We start from the raw sequence: 22,941 nt of genomic DNA on the forward strand, positions 1-22,941 counted from the left end.
ATTAATATACACATTTTATTGTTATTTTAAGCGTAAATAAAGCAATACATATTTTTAATTAAATGTAATCTTTGAACATTCCTATTTGTTTTCCTGAATTTAACATCAGACAAATTATTTTTTGAACATTTTCAATGTGTATGTATGAATAGAGTTAAAAATTCATAATAATAAAAGTAACTAGATGAAAAGTATTTACAATAAAAAATCACTTTAGATAAATTATTCAGTTTAAGAAACTAAAAATGTAAAATTAAAGTTTGTTAACTAAACTTATAACTGCATTTTCTTTTTCTGTTAACTTGATATTTAAAGTTCAGTCACAGTGTTTTATTTTAGTTGTGCTGGGTGAGACTGTGAGTATCAGTAGTGCAGTTCCAGGTGCAGGTGTGTGTGTGTGTGTGTGTGTGTGTGTGTGTGTGTGTGTGTGTGCGTGAGTGACAACCTGGCTGCTTTATCAGTGCTGACAGTGTGATCAATACTGAACCTGACCCTGCTGCTCTCTCTGCCTCTGAGCATGTCCACTACTGCTGAGCACAGCTGGCATAAAAACAGGGAGATCCCGTTATTATTTATTTATTTATTTATTTTTTATAATACTGTGGAACGCTGTTGTGTTGTTGTTAATGTGCTACCTGTCCAATCACAAGCTATTCTGGTTAAAACCCAGATTGGTTGACTAAACTACAGTTACTTATTATTCAGTAATAATAATTTAATTTATTCTCTCTGTAAATACAGTGCATCACAAACGTGAGTACAACCCTCACATTTCTGCAGATATTTAATTATATCTTTTTATGGGACAACACTGACAAAAGGACACTTTGACACAATAAAAAATTTAGTCTGTGTGCAGCTTATGTAACAGTGTAAATTTATTCTTTCCTCAAAATAACAATCAATATACAGCCATTAATGTCTAAACCACCGGCAACAAAAGTAAGTAACCCCCTAAGCAACTACACCCCTAAATGTACAAATTGAGCACTGCTTGTCATTTTCTCTCCAAAATGTCATGTGACTTGTCAGTGTTACTAGGTCTCAGGTGTGCATAAGAAGAAGGTGGGCTCAATTTTGTAGATATACTTAATATTGCATATAAGTATATAAATATCTGCAGAAATGTAAGGGGTGTACTCACTTTTGTGATACACTGTATGTATATATATATATATATATTTCTTTGTCATCTGTAGTTTGATTTTTAGTAGAAGGAAGAAAATCGATTACATTTTTTTAGGCCACAATCGCCCAGCACTACACTACACTATATGGACAAAATTATTGGGACACCTACATAGGACACCTAGTATAAATTATTCATTAATACAGAGTAGGTCTCGGCTTAGCAGTTCTAACAGCAGGTGTGGAATTCTGCAGTTATTGAGTCAGCAGAGGATTGAGTGTGACTTTTCTGCGCTATGCATGCTCCTCAGTCCTTAGTGCTCTGACACCCTGCTCTGTAACTTTATGTGGGTTATAATTTGCTGTGGTTCCTAAATGCTTTCATTTTTCAATATCAGTACCAGTCACAGTTAATCGTGGAATATTTAGAAGGGAGACTCAATTCATTTGGGACTGTGTCCCAATATTTTTGTCCATGTAGTGTATGTAAAGTGTGTGTTATGATAGTATAATCCACAGACATGATGAAGGTAAATACTCAGTACTAAGGGCACTGAGTCTACAGACAAACAGACACAGTGTTTCTGCTGCCCCAGACAGAGACCCCAGCCTGTCTCATCGGCGACCAGATGGTGAAACCGCAGCATCTACCGACTCTACCCTCCTGTGCTCGTGGGGTGTAGGCACACACACACACACACACACACAGTTCACAAGTCTGAACTGCCTTAAACGCTCAGAATGAAGCTCTATTCTTCCCAGTAATTCAACTTTCATCTCCCATCATCTTTCTGATGAGGTCGCAGTTGGCCCTCTGAACCTCTTTAAAGAGAAGTGTGTGTGTGTGTGTGTTTCAGAATCACCTCAGTGATGTTAGTGAACTGTGGAACACTGTGCTGAGGGACAGACGTCTGGTCTGATTTACTCAGGAGTCTCAGAAGACGTCTAATCTTCAAAACTCTCCCATAGCTTCTGAGGAAACGCTGACTGCTGCTCGGACGAGAGACGGCCTGCACTAAATACAGTATTAACTTCTCTCTCTCTCTCTCTCTCTCTCTCTTTTACTCAGGTGCAGAGTGAGTATGAGCGATTGCGGGCCGCTCTGTGTGCAGTGACTGTGGAGAGAGATTGTGCTCTGTGGGAGAGGACTCAGCTCCAAGGCAAACTGGAGAACCTAGAGCAGGTGCTGAAGGTGAGTCACACACTCTCTCTCCCTCTCTCCTCTTGCTTCACCACTCGGCTCTCTATTCACTGAAACAAATGACACTTATGCTTCTTTTTTGTGTGTTACATTGGTTTTATTTATAGGATGTGTTATTTCAATGCAAAGACTAATATATAACTTCACTATTGTAAAGAATAAAAAAGACTTATTATACAGTTTGTTTGTTTGCACCCAGTCCACTACATTTATGTTATGTATATTCTATTCTGATCTTGTGTCACATAAAATATGTGAATACGCAGAATAATTTATAACAAAGACTGTAATAGGCATATTTCAACATTTCCGCTAAGATACGAATCACAAAGTTTACTGATAAAGGGACTAGGCTTACAAAAGTAGTGAGGGGCAGGCAGGGTCAGTAACAGAAATGCAGCAAATATAAACAACATACCAGAGAAAGAATTTAGGCAATCCTGGGTCATACACTGTAAATCAAGCGATCACATGGGAGAAGGCAAGTCAAAGGGAAGTCCAAAATATAAAAATGAGGTCGGCAACAAGGTAATCAATAGAGTGGGCAAGTCAAACGACAAGAAATGGTAATACAAAACAGGTTGGTAACAAAAAGGCAAACAATGAAACGCGTGGTAGAACAGTTAGGAAAACTAGATTCAGTACTCAGCAATAAGTAAGTCAAACTGAGTAACTGATATATATATATATATATATATATATATATATATATATATATATATATATATATACATACACTGTGGAGAACAGGTGGAAACAATCAGTAGCTTTGAGAGCAGGAACGCTGAAGCATCACGTGATCAGTGGAGTGAGGGTGGTTGGGTGTGGGTGTATGCTGGGAAGTGGAGTTTTGAGTGACAATTTCAGAGTCCAGAGCAGGCAGGCTGACATCGTCAGGGAAAAGCTTGGGAACAAACACAGCTTTAGTGAGTAGTGAGGTGTTATCTTATGAATGGGGTGAATGCTGGCTCACGTGAAGAAGTTGATTTGTTGAATAAATAAATGTACATTTTTTTAAACAAATTAAAACATAGTAATTATGTTGCTGTAACTTTCAGTACATTCACAATTACACACCACTGCTAGTCATGTAGGGGCTCATCCATTATGGCCGTAATTTACGCTGCTAATACACCTGACGTGAATTCACTGTGGCAATTAATGGCCAGAGGAGTGCTGTGGGTGTAAAGATGATGTACCTGTGAGATCACTCTGCCTGGCAAAGGTTGATGGGCAACGACTGATGTGCTGATCTTTGCTCGTTTGCTTGCATGCTAATGTGCAATATAATATAATTACACTGCATGTCAAATTAGGTCATCTGAACAGTGTTTTTATGTGTTGAATAATGCACCTTTTAAACTGAGCGGTGCAAAATAATTGACACTAACTGCTCTTAATATGATAAGTGATTTCCAGACTTTGATGTTTGAATGTGAGGTGATTGTGCACTCTTTATAATACAGCATGACACTTTTTTCCCTTCCAGAATCTGCTCTAAAGTCAACTTAAAATTAAACTTTGCTATTGGACTATATAAATTATGTTTTTTTGGTCATATAAAGCACACCTTTTGTGCTTTAATGGTGCCAGCATGTGCCAATGGGAGGGGCAAAATAAGTTCTTGGAATAGCACAGTGGATAACAACACTGTTCCTATGGCAGGCCATGGAAATGTTTTTTTGAGCTTGGCAACAGCAACACATGTAGGGGTGAAAATCAGGGCATCTAACATTACGATTAACATTACGATATTATCATGATACGTTGCCCATAATAAAAAACATGATATCACAACAGTGTGAATCTGCAATACACATGTATATCGCAAGACAATTCTCTACAATACTTTACGACATCTGTGTTACTGAAAAGAATAAAATACTGCATTGCAGTTTTTGCAGTTACTACAGTTTCACAGAATTTGGAGTAAAGAAGCAGTAACTTTAGTCTAATTGGGGGGCAAGTCTTTGGGAGTTTAAAAATATTGATATTTGATGCCATGTAACGATAATTAATTGCAATTAAATAGCAATATTGATATTGTTTTCCAACCCTAAACGCAATACACTGCTGATATCTCTGATATCCTTCCACCAACGATTGCAAATGCTGGTGGTTTCTCTAAAGTAGCAAACCCTAACAGGACAGTACTGTTTCCATTAGTTTGAGAGCTTTTTTGAGCGATTTCCACCTTGCAGGATCCATTTTTGGTTCCAGTGTGTGAGTGTGATTAGCCTTTAAACTGCTAAAGATCCAGTTTTAGACCTTTAAAGGGCTCTTTACACGGACAGGATCACACCTTTCTATCACAAACACGGTTGTTAATGGACCAAATGTGGTTCTTCTATAGCAGGCGTATTTAATCTTATCTGCAAAGAGCCGGTGTGGCTGCAGCTTTTCATTCCAGCCAAGCAGAAGCACATGTCATCAGTTGTTTGGAGGCTGGCCAGTTGATTAAACAAGTGGAATCAGGTGTGCTGCTGGTTGTTAGGAAAAAAACCCTGCAGCCACTCCGGCCCTTTGCAGATTGGACGTGCCATTGTATGGCATAATTCAGCAAACACTTTTAGAAAAAAGGTGCTATGAAAGTTTTTTTTTTGTTTGAATGATACCAAATAAGAGTTATTCCTTGTTATATAAACTATAGAAATTAAAGAAATAAAACAATACATGAATTTTACATCATGTGTGATACAGAAATAGCATGATAGCTAGCACTATACATTTCAGTGAGTGAATATGCTAAAGCTAGAAACAACAGATCCACATTGAAGCTAGCATGACGTAGTTAATCACATTTCAAAGCTAGGCGAACGTAGAAATTCAGTGTATTTCTAAATTATTTGGATTAAATCTTTTCAGAATCATTACAATATAATCCGGCGCACCTTATGTATGAATTTAACCAGTCAGGTTGTAATGAGAAGTAAAGTTTCAGTGAAGTTTTTCTCCAGCACTGAGGCTGGGGCAGTATTAGCATTAGCCGCTAACTGCAGCGCTAGCTGTAGCCCTTTCTCTATTCAGAGGCTAGTATATTGGACTGTATTCTGTGTGTTTACCGTATTAAAACAAACTACACGGCATGAACCGCTAGCTGATAACACCCTGGGTTACCAGAACACTCAGAGATTCTCAGTATAGCATTGTTGGTTGGCATTTACTAGTGCCATGGCTAGCTCTTTTGCTAACCGCACTGTTGGAAATATTAGAAATATAAGCTTACTGTAAATAAGCAGAAGTGCTTTACTTAATCAAATAAACAGTTTTTAAAATGCGCCTTATAATCTGGTGCGACTTGTGTATGAAAATAGACCAGAAAATAGACATTCATTGATAGTGTGCCTTATACTCTCTAAAATACGGTACTTCCGGTTACACAAAATGACCACTAGGTGGCAGTATATGATTCCCTAAAGGCAAGATACTCTAGACAATGAATTAAACAATGCATTGCTTATGGTCGTAGGGTGTCATAAATGTTGTGGTACTGTTTTGGTTTTAATTTAATATAAAAATGTCTTTAACGTGCTGAAGTATTGTCCTTCAACACTGCTGTGTGTTTGGAGTCCAGTTTGTCTGCTTAGAACCATTTTTTTTTAATGCACATTTTCTGACCTGTGTAACGTGTTTCAAATGTTAGTTACTTAGTTCTGGATTTGAGAGTAGCTGTATTTCGATAAAATAAAAATATTTCACCTCTCAATCTCACCAGCCATCACCTATCACGGAGAGAAAACATTCAACTAGCTCAGAGATCCTCCTTTATACCCCGTTTCTGGTTCAACTTTGCTAAGCTTATCTGTCTTACTTGGGGGGGCAAATAAATAAATAAAATAAAAGCATAAAAACACACTGCTAGCTTCTGACATGGCTGCTTACATTTTATTATCTCCGTGTCTTTATGGCTGCCGTCGCCTTAAAGTCAACTCAAAGTGCTTCCCTTTGTTTGCTTTCCGCCTGCTCCAGTTTTTAACCAGAGCGGCAAACTCACACTGCTTTCCAAAAGCAGATAACAGAGTGCATTCTGGTCCACATCTCATCTCCGTTGTCTCACAGAGGATAACCTGCACACGTCTTTATCGGTGGCCAGATACATATAAATGAATGAATAAAGCTTTCCTGCTCGCAAGTGATCCAACATTATCAAAAATGTTAAAAAAATATATCCAACCATTTTTATCAGCAGGTCTCAGCACATTTGTCAGCTTTGTGAACCTGTGTTTTCTATTGCCAAGATAGTAACACACCAGCAATTTACCTGAACACACCTCACTTCCAGGCTACCACACCCATTAGTGTAGATATATTCACAAGCTTCATCGCTATTTAAACGACGCTGGCACAATGCATGAAAATAGACTGTTGGCGGGGTGTAAGATAACAAAGAGCATTGCAATGCACTTTGCACACATTGTAAGATAGGGTCCTTGTTGTGCTTTTGTGGTGTGAGTGCTGGGATGGTAAAATGTTCAGTGTCCAATAATTATTAAAAATTGTGGTTTTGTAAAAGTAGCACTGGTTGCTAAGCCATGTTTTGGAGAGGCAAAAGCAAGTGTCAGGACTGAGGAATGGTGCCTGTATATATAAGAACAATACAGAAAGTAGCTGTGTTCTAAAGATTAGGCAGCAGTCGAGGTAGGGCGAGTCCTCGATTGCACTGTCCTATGAAGACTACTTCTCATAGCCTATTGGTCACACATTTGAAACTGTCTAACGAAGTTTCATGGTGGAAGTTCACCAGAAATCGCCTCTTGCAATTGCGATGTGAAACTTGTGTGCTTTTCATAAACATGAATTATATTAATGAAATATAGCTTCTAATATTTTTTTTTTTTTTTGTACACGGCCAATTACCCAACCTACTCATTAGGACTCCCCCTATCACTATTGATGCCCCAGCACACCAGCAGGGTGAAGACTAACACATGCTTCCTCCCATACATGTGAAGTCAGCCACCGCTTCTTTTCAAGCTGCTGCTGATGCAGCATTGCCGAGCAGCCAGCACACTTGGAGCAAAGCGCAGTGACTCTTTTCTGGTACATCAGCTCACAGACGCCCTGTGCTGTGGACATCACCCTAGGAGTGATGTGGGGAGAGAGCGCCATCTACCCACCCGGAGAGAGCAAGGCCAACTTTTGCTCCCTCTGAGCGCTGGCAGCTTATAAAAAATAATAGCATTTTAAAACATCATTTTGATGGTGCTGTTCTTTTCCTATTCTCATTGCATATATTGTAACTATGGGTAACTGAGGGCCTAAAAAGATACATTAGTTGCCTCAAAATTGTGCCGAATCCTGGCCTAATTTTTCAGCTGTATGTAAATGGTTCTTCACTTTGGAACAGCCTTCTAAAAATGTAGCCCACCTCGGCAGCAACCTAGGCTTTAAGAAGCAGCTAGCCTTAGTTCTTTTAACTCCCAGTCTCTGCTCAGCTGTGCTTTGAGCCTTCTTGGGCAGTGCTCTCCATTCACCACAAGCCTGCATTATATGAAAGCATGTGATATGATTTCTGATTTACATTGACTCACACAGTTTCTAAAATGAATATTGCTTAGTAATAATAGACATCTTGATTATAGTAATTGTCACCTCATTAAAGAGTGATGCCTCTGGGAGTTAATAGCCCTCTCAACCTGTAATCAGACCGTGTCCCTGGACCGCAATCCTGGCTACCCCCAAGTAGGAAGGGAACAGGTTTAGGTAACAGATGCAGAGAGGATGATGAAAGCGTATCTCCAGCCGTGTGGAGGAGAATCTGCTGGCCTCCGGGAAGCTAGTGATGCTCTGCTGAGTGGGTTAAAGGCTTTAGAATGGTTTGATCATCACTGAGTCACTGAGTCACTGTCTGTCTACTCTCTGTGTCACCACGTTTAACTGCCTCGCCTCATTTCTGCTCTGAACATCATCGTTTCTTGTTGTTGTCCTGACATCTCTATAGGTCTGTTTGTCTCTTTCAGGAGTGTTAAATATTAGAACAGAGTATAGTACCAGTCTAAAGTTTGGACACACCTTAAATTTAGTGGTTTTTCATTATTAAAAAAAAAATTCTGCAACGTATTTTTAATATATTTATTTTTTTATTTTCACAGTATCAACGAACATCTATTTTCTGGTCTATTTTCATATATAAGGTGCACTGGATTATAAGGTGCATTATTTGACACTAGTAATGAACAGAGGTGTTGCCATGTTTCCCTTCTTATTCAGCAGGTCTTGCTGCTGGGTAGCAAAAAGCTAAGGTAAAGCTAGGGTAAAGCTAAGCTAAGTTAAGTAAATAAAATCGTAATTCTTAAAGGAAGTCAAACGATCGCTGAATGTTAATCTACACAGATATCTCTCCTGAAAACTGTTTATTTGCATGAGTAAAGCACTTCTGTTTATTTACAGTAAGCTTAGATTTCCAGATTTTCACTAAGGCTGGGTGCAGCAGCATTAGCATTAGCAGCTATCCATTAGCGCTAGCCTTAGTTAGCGCCTAATGCCGCTGACAGCACTACACTGAGGAACCCTGAGTCTTCCGGTAAGCCAGGGGGACATTAGATAGCGATTCGTCCCACGTAGCTTGATTTAACGCGGTACACATACATAATGCGTTCCGGATTATAAGGCACACTGATCATTTTTGGGGTAAATTAGAAGAGTTTAAGTTCGAAAAATGCGGTAAAACTGAAGTTATCTGAACTATGAAGAAAAACATATGAAATTATTTAGTAAACAAAAAAGTGTTAAACAAACTAGAATGTGTTTTATATTTTGGATTTTTCAAAATAGGCACCTCTTGCTTAGATGACATTTTTACACATCTTGGCTGGATTTTCTCAGTCAGCTTTATATGGTAGAGTCACATGGAATGGCTTTCAGTTTACAGCTGCACTCTAAAAAACAGAGGTACGAAACGAGTACTTTTTTGTACTCAAAGGTACACTCTTCATAATTGTACCCTCAAAGGTACAATATTGGTCTTTACAGGGTCAGATTTGTTCCCTCTGAAGTACAAAGTCATTCCTAACAGTACCTAATAAGTACGAATTTGTACCATTTTAAAAGACAAAAGATACAATCAGTATTCTGTATCACTGTACTAATAAACAATATATATTTTATTTGCACATTTTTTTATTTGAAAGCCAGACAATTTTGCATCATGAAATTCTTGACACATATTTAGTTGATGATAATGTTTATAATCTTTATAATCTATACTGGCATAAAAAACATGGGTACAAAAAAGGACTTTCACTGAAAGGTACTTTTTTGTACCTCAATATAAGGTACAGCCCCAGCGACAAGCTTTGTACTCTTTTAGGTACAAATCTGTACTTATTTTTCTTAGTGTGTGTGCTGAACTTGCCAAGAGTTAATTACTTGAATTTCTTGTCCTCTTAATGTGTTTGAGAGCATCAGTTGTGTTGTGAAGAGGTAGAGTTGGTATACAATGAATACGCCTATTTGAGTAATGTTCTACTCCACTACGTAAAGAAAAAAATTATTTAAAGAAACAAACGTCAGTGAATCCGATAAATGTCAATAATTTTGAAATGATCCTCATGTGCAGTTCTAAATACCATCAGAAATGTTATGATGAAACTGGCTCTCATCAGAAAAGGAAGAGCAAGAGTTACCTCTGTTGCACAGGGTAAGTTCATCTAAGTTACCAGCTCCAGAAACTGCAATTAACAGCCCACCAGATAAGAGCACCTAAATGCTTATTTTGGTAAATGAGTATTTTGATTTGTTTAACACTTTTAAGTTACTACATGATTTCTTATGTTTTTCATCATAGTCTGGATGTCTTCAGTACTGATTTACATGGTAGGAAAAAATAAACAATGAAGGTGTACCCAAACTTTTGACTGGTAACTGTACATTTTTAAATTGTTTCTCTCTCTCTCTCTCTCTCTCTCTCTCTCTCTGTGCTGCAGCATATGCGAGAGGCTGCGGAGAGGAGGCAGCAGTTAGAGTTGGAGCATGAGCAGGCCCTGGCCGTCCTCAGTGCCAAGCAGCAGGAGATCGACCTTCTGCAGAAGGTGAGTGGTCAAAGGTCAGATTAAGGGCTGAGGTGTAAGAAGACAGTCCAGCTAAGCTTGTTTTCAGGTCAGAGGTCAAGCAGCTTTGTGACCTGACCTGCTCTGATGACATCTACCTAAACATTTCAAGTAGGGGTTCACTGAAATTAAAAACAATGGCTGAAACTGAAATTGAATGAAGTTAAACATTTGGTGGAAGGCTGAATATCGAACACTGAAGACAATTTTTAGCAGGGTTTCATTAATTTTGCACTTTTTGGTCACCATTGCATAAATTAAATAGCCTAAGGGTCGGTTTACCAGACATGGATTCATCCTAGTCATAAACTATTTTGTTTTCTTTTCAATTAAGTTCTCCATTCAAAATGCTAGTGTAGTCTAAGGGCGTTTTCACAAGAGCACTATTTGGCCGGATTAAAACGGACTCTGGTTTGTTTGTATCCTTAGCAGTGTTGGGAGTAACGGCGTTAAAACTAACGGCGTTACTAACGCCGTTACTTTTTTTCAGTAACGAGTAATCTAACTAATTACTATGACTGTAACTATAACGCCGTTACCATTTCCGACATCCCGTTACTGCACGTTACTTTAGCAGCTCTATGAACTTTTTTTTTTTATTTCGCTTTGCCCTGGTTAACCCCTCCTCTGTCCGGTGAACTTGAGCTTCTGGCCGCTGTGCCTGTGGTTTGGCGTGGTGAAGTGAGGCACAATTGTGACGATTTGCGTGCTCTAATCAATTCAGTGATTGCCGTGGACAACCCAATTTCCGAATTAAGGACGTTAAGCTCTTTTTAGCTGCTCCGGTTTTTGTGGTGCTGCTGCTTTCTATTTTAGAGCTTAGATTCTCTGCCCGAATCCCACCTGACCTGAGGACCGACCCGAAATCAGGCTCCTATTTTTATTTTATATAAAGCTCTGGTGTGATAATCACAATGTTGCTAAGTAACCAATTATTATTGTTCACTAAAGCGAACGAAATAGCGAAAATTGAAAGTGAAAAACATTTGTGTTAACTGAATCTAATAAAAACGGTAATTAAAAGGAAAAACATAACTATCTCGAACTGTATTTTGTGTTTATAAAACTAACTAAAACGAACTGAAATTACTGATAGAATACCCTCATTTTTGTGTTTAATTTATTTATAAGCGCTGTTGTACAGCGGAGTTGTACAGCGGGAGTTGTTGTGCCGAGCGCGCGGCACTCGTGGTCCGTTAGTTCTTGTGTAAAGCGCTCGCGCTAGCAAGCCCACCCTAAAATGAACAAAAAAAATAAAAACAAAATAAAATTAAACTATAATAAAAATGAAAACTGTAATCACGTAGCTCTGGGCGCACGTGAACGCCTCCGCGTTTGACTTGCAGCATTGTGTGTAGCTGTTCTTAAAAATCATTTAAATTAAATAATAGTTCTATGCTTCTATGTTACAGTGTTAATTAACATAATTCTGATTATATTTCGCTCATTCAATCAGCCCGAAAACAGACAGTTTATGGGGCGGATCGGGTCAGGCTCATAATGACAGTTTATGGTTCGGGCTTGGGCAGAATGTGCACGGGCTCCGGCTGGGGTCGGATTTTTTGGGCACGATCTAAGCTCTATTCTCTTTTGGTGAAGCTGTTATATTAATACCATTTTAACGGGCATTAAATTGTTGTTTTTGTCCATTATTTTGTTTTATATATACATATTTCTTTTGAGTGTGGCTTGGTTTGTTAAATTTCATCCCCAGACGCGTTTTTCCGCTTTTTTCAGTATTACAAGTTTTAGTAATTTTCTTTGGTTGTGTGGAGAATTTCGTTTTATTTTTTTGAAATTCGTTAGATTATATTTTTGTCAACATTTTGGGTTTATTTTCGTTTGTAATTTTTTGTTATTTTTCTAATAATAATAGTAAATGCATAATTGATTTCCTTTTTTTGACGGGCGAATAATAAAAAGTAACGCGATAGTTACTTTTACTGGTAACTAATTACTTTTATAGTGGAGTAACTCCGTTAGTAACTCAGTTACTTTTTTGGAGAAGTAACGAGTAACTATAACTAATTACTTTTTCAAAGTAACGTGCCCAACACTGATCCTTAGTGTGGTTAGATTGAGCAAATGTGAAAACATTAATCGTGCTCGGGTGCAGTTCTTGGTTCGGTCCCAAACAAACTCTGTAGCGGTTCACTTGTGGTGAGAATGTGATCCAAACTCGATCTGATCCAGCTATCAAATATACTTCTTTTTATTTGAGTTAAACTGCTGATAAGGTGCAGTTTAATCTGATATATTAGCCAGATAACACTAATTACCACAGCTATGAGCAAATACTTTCTCTGCTGCTTCATGCTGTTTACACGCACCATGTGTGCTGTGGTCACTACTCACAGGCGCGCCACTCCATTTACTATCCGGACATCTGCACTGCAAGTCCTTTTTAAACACTGTTTCCTTGGGACGCTGAGTGGTCCAGCGGTCTAAAGCCACTATGAGTGGGAGGTCGCAGGTTCGAACCCCTGCTCATGCAGCTTTGCCATCAAGCTGCTGGCACTCAGAGGGAGCACAATTGGCCCTGCTCCCTCTGGATGGGTAGGTGGCGCTCTCTCCCCACATCTTTCCTAGAGTGATGTCCACAGCACAAGGCATCTGTGAGCTGATGTATCAGAACCGAGTCGCTGCACTTTCCTCTAAGCGTGCTGGCTGTTCGGCAATGCTTCATCAGCAGCAGCTCGAAAAAAAGTGGTGGCTGACTTCACGTGTATCGGAGGAAGCATGTGCTAGTCTTCACCCTCCTGGTGTGTTCCGGCATCACTAGCGATAGGGGGAGTCCTAATGAGCGGGTTGGGTAATTGGCTATGTAAACTGGGGAGAAAATGGGAAAAAATTAAAACAAACAAACAAACAAACAAAAAAAACACTGTTTTCTTACATTCAAATAAAATAGTCCAAAAAAAGACTTTTTTCAAAGAAAAATACATTTTGAAAACAATTCTTCTATTTAAAAATGATTAGCTGAACAGATAACATTTCAAACATCCCAGCAGACATACCATCAAAGCACAATATTGTTCTGTATAAATTATTCAGTCTTTTCACTTATTTATTGGTTTTCTTTTTCCTTCTTTTATCCTGCCTTTCTCCCAGATTTAGCTATGCCATGAAACCCTCCCACTTAGCTTAATCCCTTCCCACTATCAGTAGCAATGCTCCAACACCAGGAGGGTAAAGACTAACATATGCCTCCTATGACACATGTGAAGTCGTGAAATCTGAAGTGCATCCCTAGTTTCCTGTGGACAAGATGTATGCTTGGCTGTATGGTTGCATGAAAAAACCCTTTAATTAGTGTGGTACATTTACTTTTTTTTATTCTTGCCACGGCATTGATAACATTTCTCACAGACGCAGGTAGCATTCTTTACTGCAGTGCTGTTAGCCAATCAGACACAATATGTTTACATATATGAATATTCATGAGCAAGAGTCGAAATCCTGTCTTTCTTTAGAGACCACTTATTCAGTGAAATAAAGCAGGCTTATACAGAAACATCACAAAAAAACAAAAAACGGCACACATAGCAGTAATTCATACTAGAAACCACAACTAGACATTTTAAAATGAATGAAACAAACATGGAATGAGACCTGCAAGTTTATATTAATTTTATTGACAATATTTCTCCACAAGATGAGATTTGAGTTATTTGAACATCTGTGTTAGCAATGGATGCAACTTAAAGAAGCTAATTTTTTCATCATGAAGCATTAACTTAAGGCACAGCCTGGAAATGCCCACATCTCTATAGGTTGTGAGGTGTTATCTTGTATAACGACTTATGTCAAGGCAACAAAAGTTATTGAGTGTGGGAGCCATTCCATTTTCAAGTGATGCAAGCAAGTGGTGCAAGCATACAGACATCATGAGACATTACCACCCACAGTGGACAGCACAGTATCCAGCAGTGTCTGGCTAGAATTGTTGAATCCATGCAATTCAACACATGTAACTTTCAGGTCAGTGTGTTTTAGTTTTAACAGGACGTGAAAAAATTCAACAAGAACAAACTGACCAAATATGTCAAAATATTTCAATTTGAAAGCACCTCTTCAGTGGATGGGTGATTAAAGACCTTGAAGGGCATACTAGCTTCCCAACAAGCTCCACCAGCTTTACAGTCCTTTAGACTCTCAAAAACGAAGGTTACATTTCGCAGTTGTGTTTGAAGGCTCCTGCTAAAAAGACAGCTTTCAGTGCCTGCAGAAATCTGTGCCTTCCTCAGCATCAGCTGCAGCATTGCTTTGAGGTACATCTACTTTTATTTAGACATATTATTTTAGTGTATGGAAGAAAGTGTATGTGGCTATACACATCTTCTGTTGATTGGTTGTACTATTAGCAAGAACATGGACTGAGGTAAAATAATTTGGCTTGATTGGTCGACTGATGAACTAACAATCCATAGACTAAACATCTACAGAAATCCACATACGTTTGCAGCCCAAGCCTTTACATTTTAAAGCCAGAAGAACCTGAGTGTGGAGAGCTGTGTTTGTTTGTTTGTTTGTTTGTTTGTTTATTTATTCATTTATTTATTTAATAGTCTGGTTTGCCGGCGGTTGGAGGTCATACCCTTTCTTCTGGCAGGGTTCGTTCTGCCTGCTCTACCAGCCAGGCTTCATTGAGATTCAGAACAAGCACCACCTTCATACAGTCATACGCACACTGACGGTTCCCAGGCATCAGAATTACTCCCAGGAGTCATTGTTTCTGACTAAAAAACACTCCTCACTCAGAGTACACTGTGTGAGTAGACCATTAGGTGTCCAGCTTTTCAAATAAACACACAAACTGCCAGGAGAACCAAAGAACCATTTTGTTTCTGATCCCTCAGCTCTGCCTAGTCAGTTGTGTTGGCTGTCTTCATGTTATGCTTGCATTTGGAGGACAGAGGTTTGTAACTGTATCTTTATAAGTAACAGAACTTGGGTAGGGATGCAATAATAAGATACCACTTAAAATGATGAGTTTCTTTGATTTTACCGAATTGAAAACCTCTGGAAAATAATCAAGAGGAAGATGGATGATCACAAGCCAACTCTTAGTCTTTCTTTCCTCGGGTTGTCCTGATAAGAGCCAGTTTCATCATAACGTTTTTTGATGGTCTTTGTGACTACACTTAAGGACACTTTCAGTTCTTGAATTTTTTTTATTCTTTTTTGATTTCTTAAAGTCATTCTTTTTCTTTACTTAGTTGAGTAGTTCTTGCTATAATATGGATTATAAAAAATACTCAAACAGTGCTTTTCACTGTATCTCATATACTCTTGAAAAGCTGTTAACTGAAAGCTGTTCCAGGTGACTCTATCTTATAAAGCTGACTAAGAAAAAACAGCCAATAGGTGCAAAGCTGACATCTAGGTCAGAGGTGCAACAATGAAACTCCCTACAAAAATATAAAACCTATTCAGGTTTGATTTGGTTTAGGTTTTGTGTAGTAAATAATTCCATATGTTTTTCTTCATAGTTTGGATGACTTTAGTATTAATCTACAATGGCGATTATTTTTAAATAATGAAAAAACATTGAATTTAAAATGTGTTCAAAGCTAGGGATGCGGAAATGGAATGGAAATGTTCTTTCATAGGGTCTTAATAGGGTAATTTTCTAATAATTCACTGTTGAGTAACAATTCTGTTATTACTACTTAGTCTTGATGTATTTATATTACAGTGTTCTGATGGGATAAAATGCTAAGCTTTTCATTTACTCAGATTTAGTTCATAAGATGTTTTTTTTATTTGTTTTAAAAATAGCAAATTATTGCCTTGCTTACAATATTGCAATATATCACAATATATTGAATCATAACCTCTATATTGTGACACATCTCGTATCTCCAGGTTCTTCCCAATACACAGCTCTGTTCACTAATATCCCAGACCCCACAGACCCCCTCCTCCTGAGCGAGAGTGTTTTTTTTTACCGTAATTGAGCTGTAATAGAGCAGTGTTTGAGCTGTATGTCAGGTGTGTCAGAATGTCAGTGATGGCCCGTGTAGATTTGAGCTGATTTGAGAGCAGTGGAGGAGCGGTGAAGAGCTCCAGAGTGTCGCAAGGAGAGTAAATCGCTCTGTAATGAAACGGCGGAGCAGGTGATGAAATCTGACAGAGTGTGCGGAGAGTTTGTGTGGTGAGTGTGAACGTTAGTCACCCCGAAACACCGAACTCACTCTCTCTCTCTCTCTGCTTCACTGAGGGAATGCAGTGAAGCTATTACTGAGGAACGAAGACAGATACACTCATGTCTGTCATACACAGACACACACTCACATACACACGTACAGACCTGCCTAAAAGCAAGCAATAAGAAACCTAACACACACAGCACACACTCAGACACCAGGTATATAATGAGTAAACAAACCGAACAGCCTCTATTTACTTGCCCTGCCAGACCATCAGTGTTTCTCTTTGTGTGTGTGTGTGAGTGTGTGTTTGTGTGTATGTATGTGCAATTTCAGGGCAAGCTGAGGTCTGATAAATACACTCGTTATCAGAGTGTGTTCTTTTGGTACTCGTGGTCTGATCTAATCTGATCTGGTCTGTGGTGAAATAAAGCTGCTGTGTTTATGCAGCTGTTCTTTTATTTGTATGGACCCATATTGTTGTCAGCAGCTGCTGTTCACTTTTACTGCTAGCGGTGTAACTCATCAAATCACAGCTATTGAGCTAAAATGGGTGTGAGTCAAGACAGTGAGTACTTACGTTCTGCGGCATTAAAATAGCAATCTGTCAAAGTCAGAGCACACGTGGCTTCATTGGTTAATTGCAAATTACGCTCAAAACACATCCATGTTCAATTGAGAGAATTAGTACATGCCTTTTGCATGTTTGGAACCAGGCAAGGCATACTTTTCCCATTGTTACGATAGCAAAGACACACTGACTTACCCTAAATAAAACTTTGCGGTGCATGGTTGATGGTTTGCCCGAAGATCGATATATTAGGGCTCAAAAAGTTTAACTGTTAGTTTGAAAGTATATTATTAGTAACTGATAGATTTGTATCAATCACTTTTATGTTGAGTTTATTTTTTGTCTGTATTATTGACTTTTATTTTGACAGGGTCTGTTTTTTTTTTGTTTGTATTAGTTTTTTTATTTATTTTTGATACAGTCTATCTGTATTAATGACTTTTATGTTAACAGTGACTGTACAAACTGTCCCCATGAGTTTAAGATCGAAACAGGAATTACTGTATTTTTCAGACTATAAGGATTATAAGCCGCACTATCAGGGAACGTCTATTTTCTGGTCTATTTTCATACATAAGGCGCACCGGATTGTAAGGCACATACTTGAAGTGAACAAGGGTTCTGAAGGTCTCCCCACTAGGGGGCGCCTAAGTAAACAAAACTGGTCATTTTTTAAAAAGTCAAACGAGCACTGGATATTAAGCTACACAGATTTCTGTGGTTAGCGGCTAATGCTAATACTGCTCCAGCCTCACCACTGGAGAACCTTCACTGAAACTCCCTTTAACTCTGTACTTCAGTAGCGTGGTTTTACTGCTTTTTACAACCTGACTGGAAAAATTCATACATAAGGCGCACTAGATTATAAGGCACACAGAAAATTTAAGGATTTTAAGTGTGCCTTATTGTCTGAAAAATATGGTACGTTAACATGGAAGGGGAATATGCTTAAGTTGTTTCTTTTACACTATGTATCAGTAAAACAGAAGTTTATAAAATGTGTGTTTGTGTATATGTGAGTTGTGTGTCTGTGTCTGTGTGAGTTTGGTTTAGTTCAGCCACAGCTTTTACTTTTTTTTAATGTGTAATATTTCAGCTGGCAGTATAGTTTATGAGACAGTGTGAGACACCTGGTCATCTCATAATCTATTAGGAATTTAAAAGTCTCCAGGCTCCAGTCTTAGAACAATTAGGGTTTTACAATATATGGACAAAATAATTAAAACACTTGTCCATTTATTGTTTCTAATAAAAAAATATTTTGTTAGAGTAACTGTCTTTATGGTGAAGGGGTGACTTTCTGAAATGGTTTTTAAAATAAGTGTAACATAAAGTAGCTAAATGCATTAATTTAAAGCAGTGATCTTGCTGGTGATTGGCATGCTTTTTAAGTTGATGCTGGTTGACCAGCTTGTTGACCAAGTTATACAATACATAATATGTACATGTGTAGTATAGATTACGGATTTTATTTGTTGTTTTTTGCTATTGTGGAATCCTTATTGGTGCTTTGTAGGTCACTTTACTAAAGAACTCTTGGACAAAACCAGTTTTATGGTTGTAAATGTCCTAGATTAATAAATTATGGAAATATTTATTAATATATATATATATTTATTAAAGTAGAAACCTGTAGCAGAAGCTCAGTAGGGTTCTGATATTTAAATACACTTAAGATAAATATGTCTACATCTATACTTTTATTTTTTTTACTGCAGGCTCAGGTTGAGGCTAAGAAGGAACATGAAGGTGCCGTGCATTTGTTAGAGGTGAGTATGCAACTGTGGGTGTGTGTGTGTGTGTGTGTGTGTGTGTGTGTGTGTAAGAAAGAAGCATGTGTGCCTCAGTCTGTTAAAATAGCTTAGCCTGTAGTTAAAGCTGTAATTAAACGTGCATTAAGAATCATTTCATTTACATAATAACTCATATTGATTTTCATCATGTTTGTCATGAGTAGTATTTGGGTTTAAACAGAAAGGTAAGCTTAAATAGTGAAGAAACTAGCCACACACCATTTATTTTTTTTATACTTGGGTATGTGTCCCTTTGCCAAAATGACAACGCCAATCTTGTCAGCCTAACATGTAAAATATAGACAAAAAAAAGTTTTTAGTCAAACAGGTCAAAATGCTAGTGGATGAGATTTTTTAGACCGGTCATGTAAAGTAGGTGGATCTGCTTGGTCATACTGGTCATACATAGCAAATGTTTGAATAAAATGAACAATGTTGTTTTATTCTATAAACTACAGACAACATTTCTCCCAAATTCTAAATAAAAATATTGTCATTTAAGGCATTTTTTGGCAGAAAATGAGAATAGCTGAAATAACAGTATTCACACTATAGTAATCACACTATTCATATTGGTTATGCTGGCTCATGCTGAGTGGTAGGCTTTATTAAGTGTATGTTGTACTAATGTCCTATGCTTCTCAAGAACCTTAGTCACACTGGTTTTGCTGGTCAACCAGTTGGCAAGCTTGAGCTGGACAAGCTGTTTAGTTTTCAGCAGGGAAACGTAATCTTTACCTGACAGGACTGATGTGGTTTTAGGGCAAGGGGACATGTAACCAACACTGGATAAAAAATAAATATACACTATATTGCCAAAAGTATTCAGTGGCCTTCGTTTAGTTTGGTAATGTAAGGCCTGGATGAAGCTGTTTAGACAAGGAAATATATTACATGAAGCTTTCTGGCTTTCTGTCTAGATTCTTGGATTTATAAACCTGTGGTCATGAAAGTGATTGGAACAACTAAATTCAATTATTGAATTGAATGGATTATTATTGAATGGATGAGTGAGTGAATACTTTAGGCAATATAGTGTTATTAAGTTATTAAGCATATTGAATATAATATATAATATAATATAGTATTTTCTGCATAGTGATGCATTTTTTAAGATGTTTTTAAGATTACTTTGATAATTTTGAATAAAATTCATGAAAAGCAAGTTTATTTAATTCTGCATATACCCATTCTCATATGTTATTTTTATCATATATTTTAATTTTTTATATCTGAACCCACTTGGATAATGATTTTGCATGGTTTTCATTTGAGTTGCAGCTTTTTTTTTTAAAGCAGTTCTGATCTAGACTGTTGGTAAGTGTGAAAGTTTGAGTTGGTTTCTTACATCTCTTGTCACTGTGTTATTGGTCTTTCTTTGCATATACAGAATCACTTGGACAGCATGCAGGTATTGGCCAGTTATTTTTCCTCCAACGTGTTCCCATTTCTAACCCCCTCCCCCATCCTCCCACACGGGAGTTAACTCCCCTCAGTGTTACTGTGCACCCCATGTTCATGACCGTAGTGGCACTAGTGTGGCCTGTAGTAGTGATATTTCTGTCCTCAGCCCAAGATGAAGAGCAGCTTTGGACGAGCTACTTTCATCTGTGGGACGTTTTGTATCGATGTAAATTCATTTGTTTCTTCACATTTATGAAGCTAATAATTCCACAACCCTAAAAACCTAACACAGCTTTTCATAGAGATTACTGCATAACACTAAACCACTAACAACCTTTCACTAATGACGATGTCATAAACACCCAATCAGGCATGGCTGAAGCAGAGAATTCACTCCTACGTTTATTGGGTTTGTTATAGAAGTGGACAGTTTTAAAGAAATGTTATAAAACCTGCTTCTTCAAGGTTGGTTAAAACAAAACTTTCTTACCTTTCATCATGAAATATTCACACAGTGTAAGGACATCTTGAGTTAGGCTGGAGATTTTAATCAAACCACGACAAACTTCTCAAGTTACTGCACCAGGAATCACATAACAGTGCTTGTTGGAGTATAAATTGTGATCTATGGTACCCATAATAAAATTATAAAAACTATTATTATATATATCTTTTAATAGTGTGGTTCATTTTACAGTATGATACTTTTGTTAGGACTTTTTAATGCTTTAATGCTTAATCAATTTCAGAAAAACAGTAAGCCAGTCCTTTAAGTAAGATTTTCTAACGCGTTCTTATTTTTATAATAATGCTATTATTATAAATCACTGTATTTTAAATAATTTGAAATGTGTTCACTATACCCTGTTGGACTTAAAGTACAAAATTTGGTCGCTTATACAGTTACCTAGATACAGAGATAGATTTACAGTATACTGTTTGAGACAGTTTACAATCAATCTCAGTGCTTGTTGGAGTTATAAATTGTGTCCTATCTAAGATCCATAATTACCATAATAAAATAAAGAAATATATATATTTTAAAATAAATAAAATTATTTTTTTGTAATTTATGTTTTTTTTATAATAATAATGTTTTTAAATAGTGTGGTTTGTTTTATAGTTTGATACTTGTATTAAGAAATCAATTTGATAAAAACAGTAATTCATTCTTTTAAGTTAGATTTTTTAATGTTTTTGTCTGAGGATATAGAAAAATTAAAGACTAACAATGGAGCCAATTAGCTTGTTAGTCTGCCTCTTTTAGCTAAGTACATCATCCTAGTTCTGGTTGCTAATAAATGAAGAAGTCAGCTCTTCAGTTTAAGTAGAACCAGGTTCTTACTTCATGTGTCAGTACATGACGGCCCATTAACAGCTCGTTATCCACATGGTTTTAATTTAAAAATTTTGGTGTTCACACATAGAAACAATATAAAATTCACTTGTTGTGAACACGGCTCATTTCATTATATACAAAATAAAGACAAATCAAATTGTCAAATTTGCAACCAGAGTAAATACTGGATGAAAAATGTGCCAATATTAGCACAGAGAAAGCTAACTGTTATATTATATACTGGATATAGAAAGCCAGTTTAAGAAAGACAGGCTGCTTCATCATGAAAACACAAGAGAATAGGTAGAGCTACGCATTATACTGCAACCAGCCAGCAGAGACGCTAGACCTGTGGTGGCTTCATTTTTGAGGGATGTTGCGCTGTCCACTCTTTTCTACACTCACTGGTTTAGACAGCCAGGAGGAGCCACTCTATGCTCTCAGTTAGAATCTTTGAATTATATGTTATGAATGTAAGCTAATGAGTTAGATTAGACATATATGAGCACATTCTTCTGTAAAACATATATACTGTTCAGAACTCTTTCCACCTCCGGTACTTGTTGAGGTTTCTATGACTGCAGTAATGAAACTGGCTGTTCATTGCAGTCCGTACTGTATCCTGATTGGGGTTTTGACATTAAACCAGAGTGAAAGGGGCCAATGTGGAGTCGAATAAATGTGTACCATCAACTTTTAATTTGGTATCTCTCTTTGCTTTTTGGTTCTAGATATAAAATGTCATTTGTTTTTAATATTTCTTCAACAGTAACAACCTACTTAATGTCTCTTAATTGTATCTTCTATACCTCCTGTTTTCCCTGGTTCTTTGGTTCTTAATACTTCTGCACTTTACAGTCCAAACTTTTCTCCATACACACATCACTTATAATCAGAATTACTTTATTTGCTAAATGTGTGCAGAGTATGCAGGAATTTGACTGGCTCTGGTTCAGACTATTATACAACATACCTGCAGTCATTAGCCTGTAATTTTTGCCAAATAAATTATTAGAGATGGAATCGATCCGATACAATATCGGTATCGGGGCCGATATTGACGTAATTCGACGAATCCACTTACCGATCCATTTTCCGTTAACACAACACGCATCACTGATCCGGATTCCAGTTTAACAGTTTACGCTGAACCCCCAGCAGCTTCAGTCTGCTGCTGACTGAGTAAAGTTTAGCTGTTTGTCTACAAAAAAGTAAATTATCAGGAGAGTTTTCACTTTGGAAACGCCAAACAGCAGAACGGTACATGTAAAGTCAGCGTCCAAGGGGTGAGCAGTCTGTCAGCCT

The 22,941-nt window shown here is 37.5% G+C and overlaps 1 protein-coding gene across 13 annotated transcripts in view; it reads left to right on the forward strand.

Annotated features, from left to right (window-relative positions):
* The window catches only part of rimbp2b (RIMS binding protein 2b), a 155,069-nt gene that overhangs the window by 68,428 nt on the left and 63,700 nt on the right, over nucleotides 1-22,941 (forward strand). For 10 of the 13 annotated variants that reach the window (XM_049485753.1, XM_049485755.1, XM_049485756.1 and 7 more), the window contains exons 1-4: nucleotides 2,236-2,320; nucleotides 10,255-10,359; nucleotides 18,819-18,869; nucleotides 20,284-20,304. In XM_049485753.1, coding sequence (XP_049341710.1) covers nucleotides 10,258-10,359; nucleotides 18,819-18,869; nucleotides 20,284-20,304 — 174 coding nt within the window. In that variant the 5' untranslated portion in view covers nucleotides 2,236-2,320; nucleotides 10,255-10,257. Of the gene's footprint in view, nucleotides 1-2,197; nucleotides 2,321-10,254; nucleotides 10,360-18,818; nucleotides 18,870-20,283; nucleotides 20,305-22,941 lie in introns of those variants that run through there. The other 3 variants (XM_049485754.1, XM_049485766.1, XM_049485760.1) reach the window with 2 other exon arrangements.

The sequence above is a fragment of the Astyanax mexicanus genome, chromosome 12, assembly GCF_023375975.1.
Source record: "Astyanax mexicanus isolate ESR-SI-001 chromosome 12, AstMex3_surface, whole genome shotgun sequence".
NCBI classification, from domain to species: Eukaryota; Metazoa; Chordata; class Actinopteri; order Characiformes; family Acestrorhamphidae; genus Astyanax; species Astyanax mexicanus.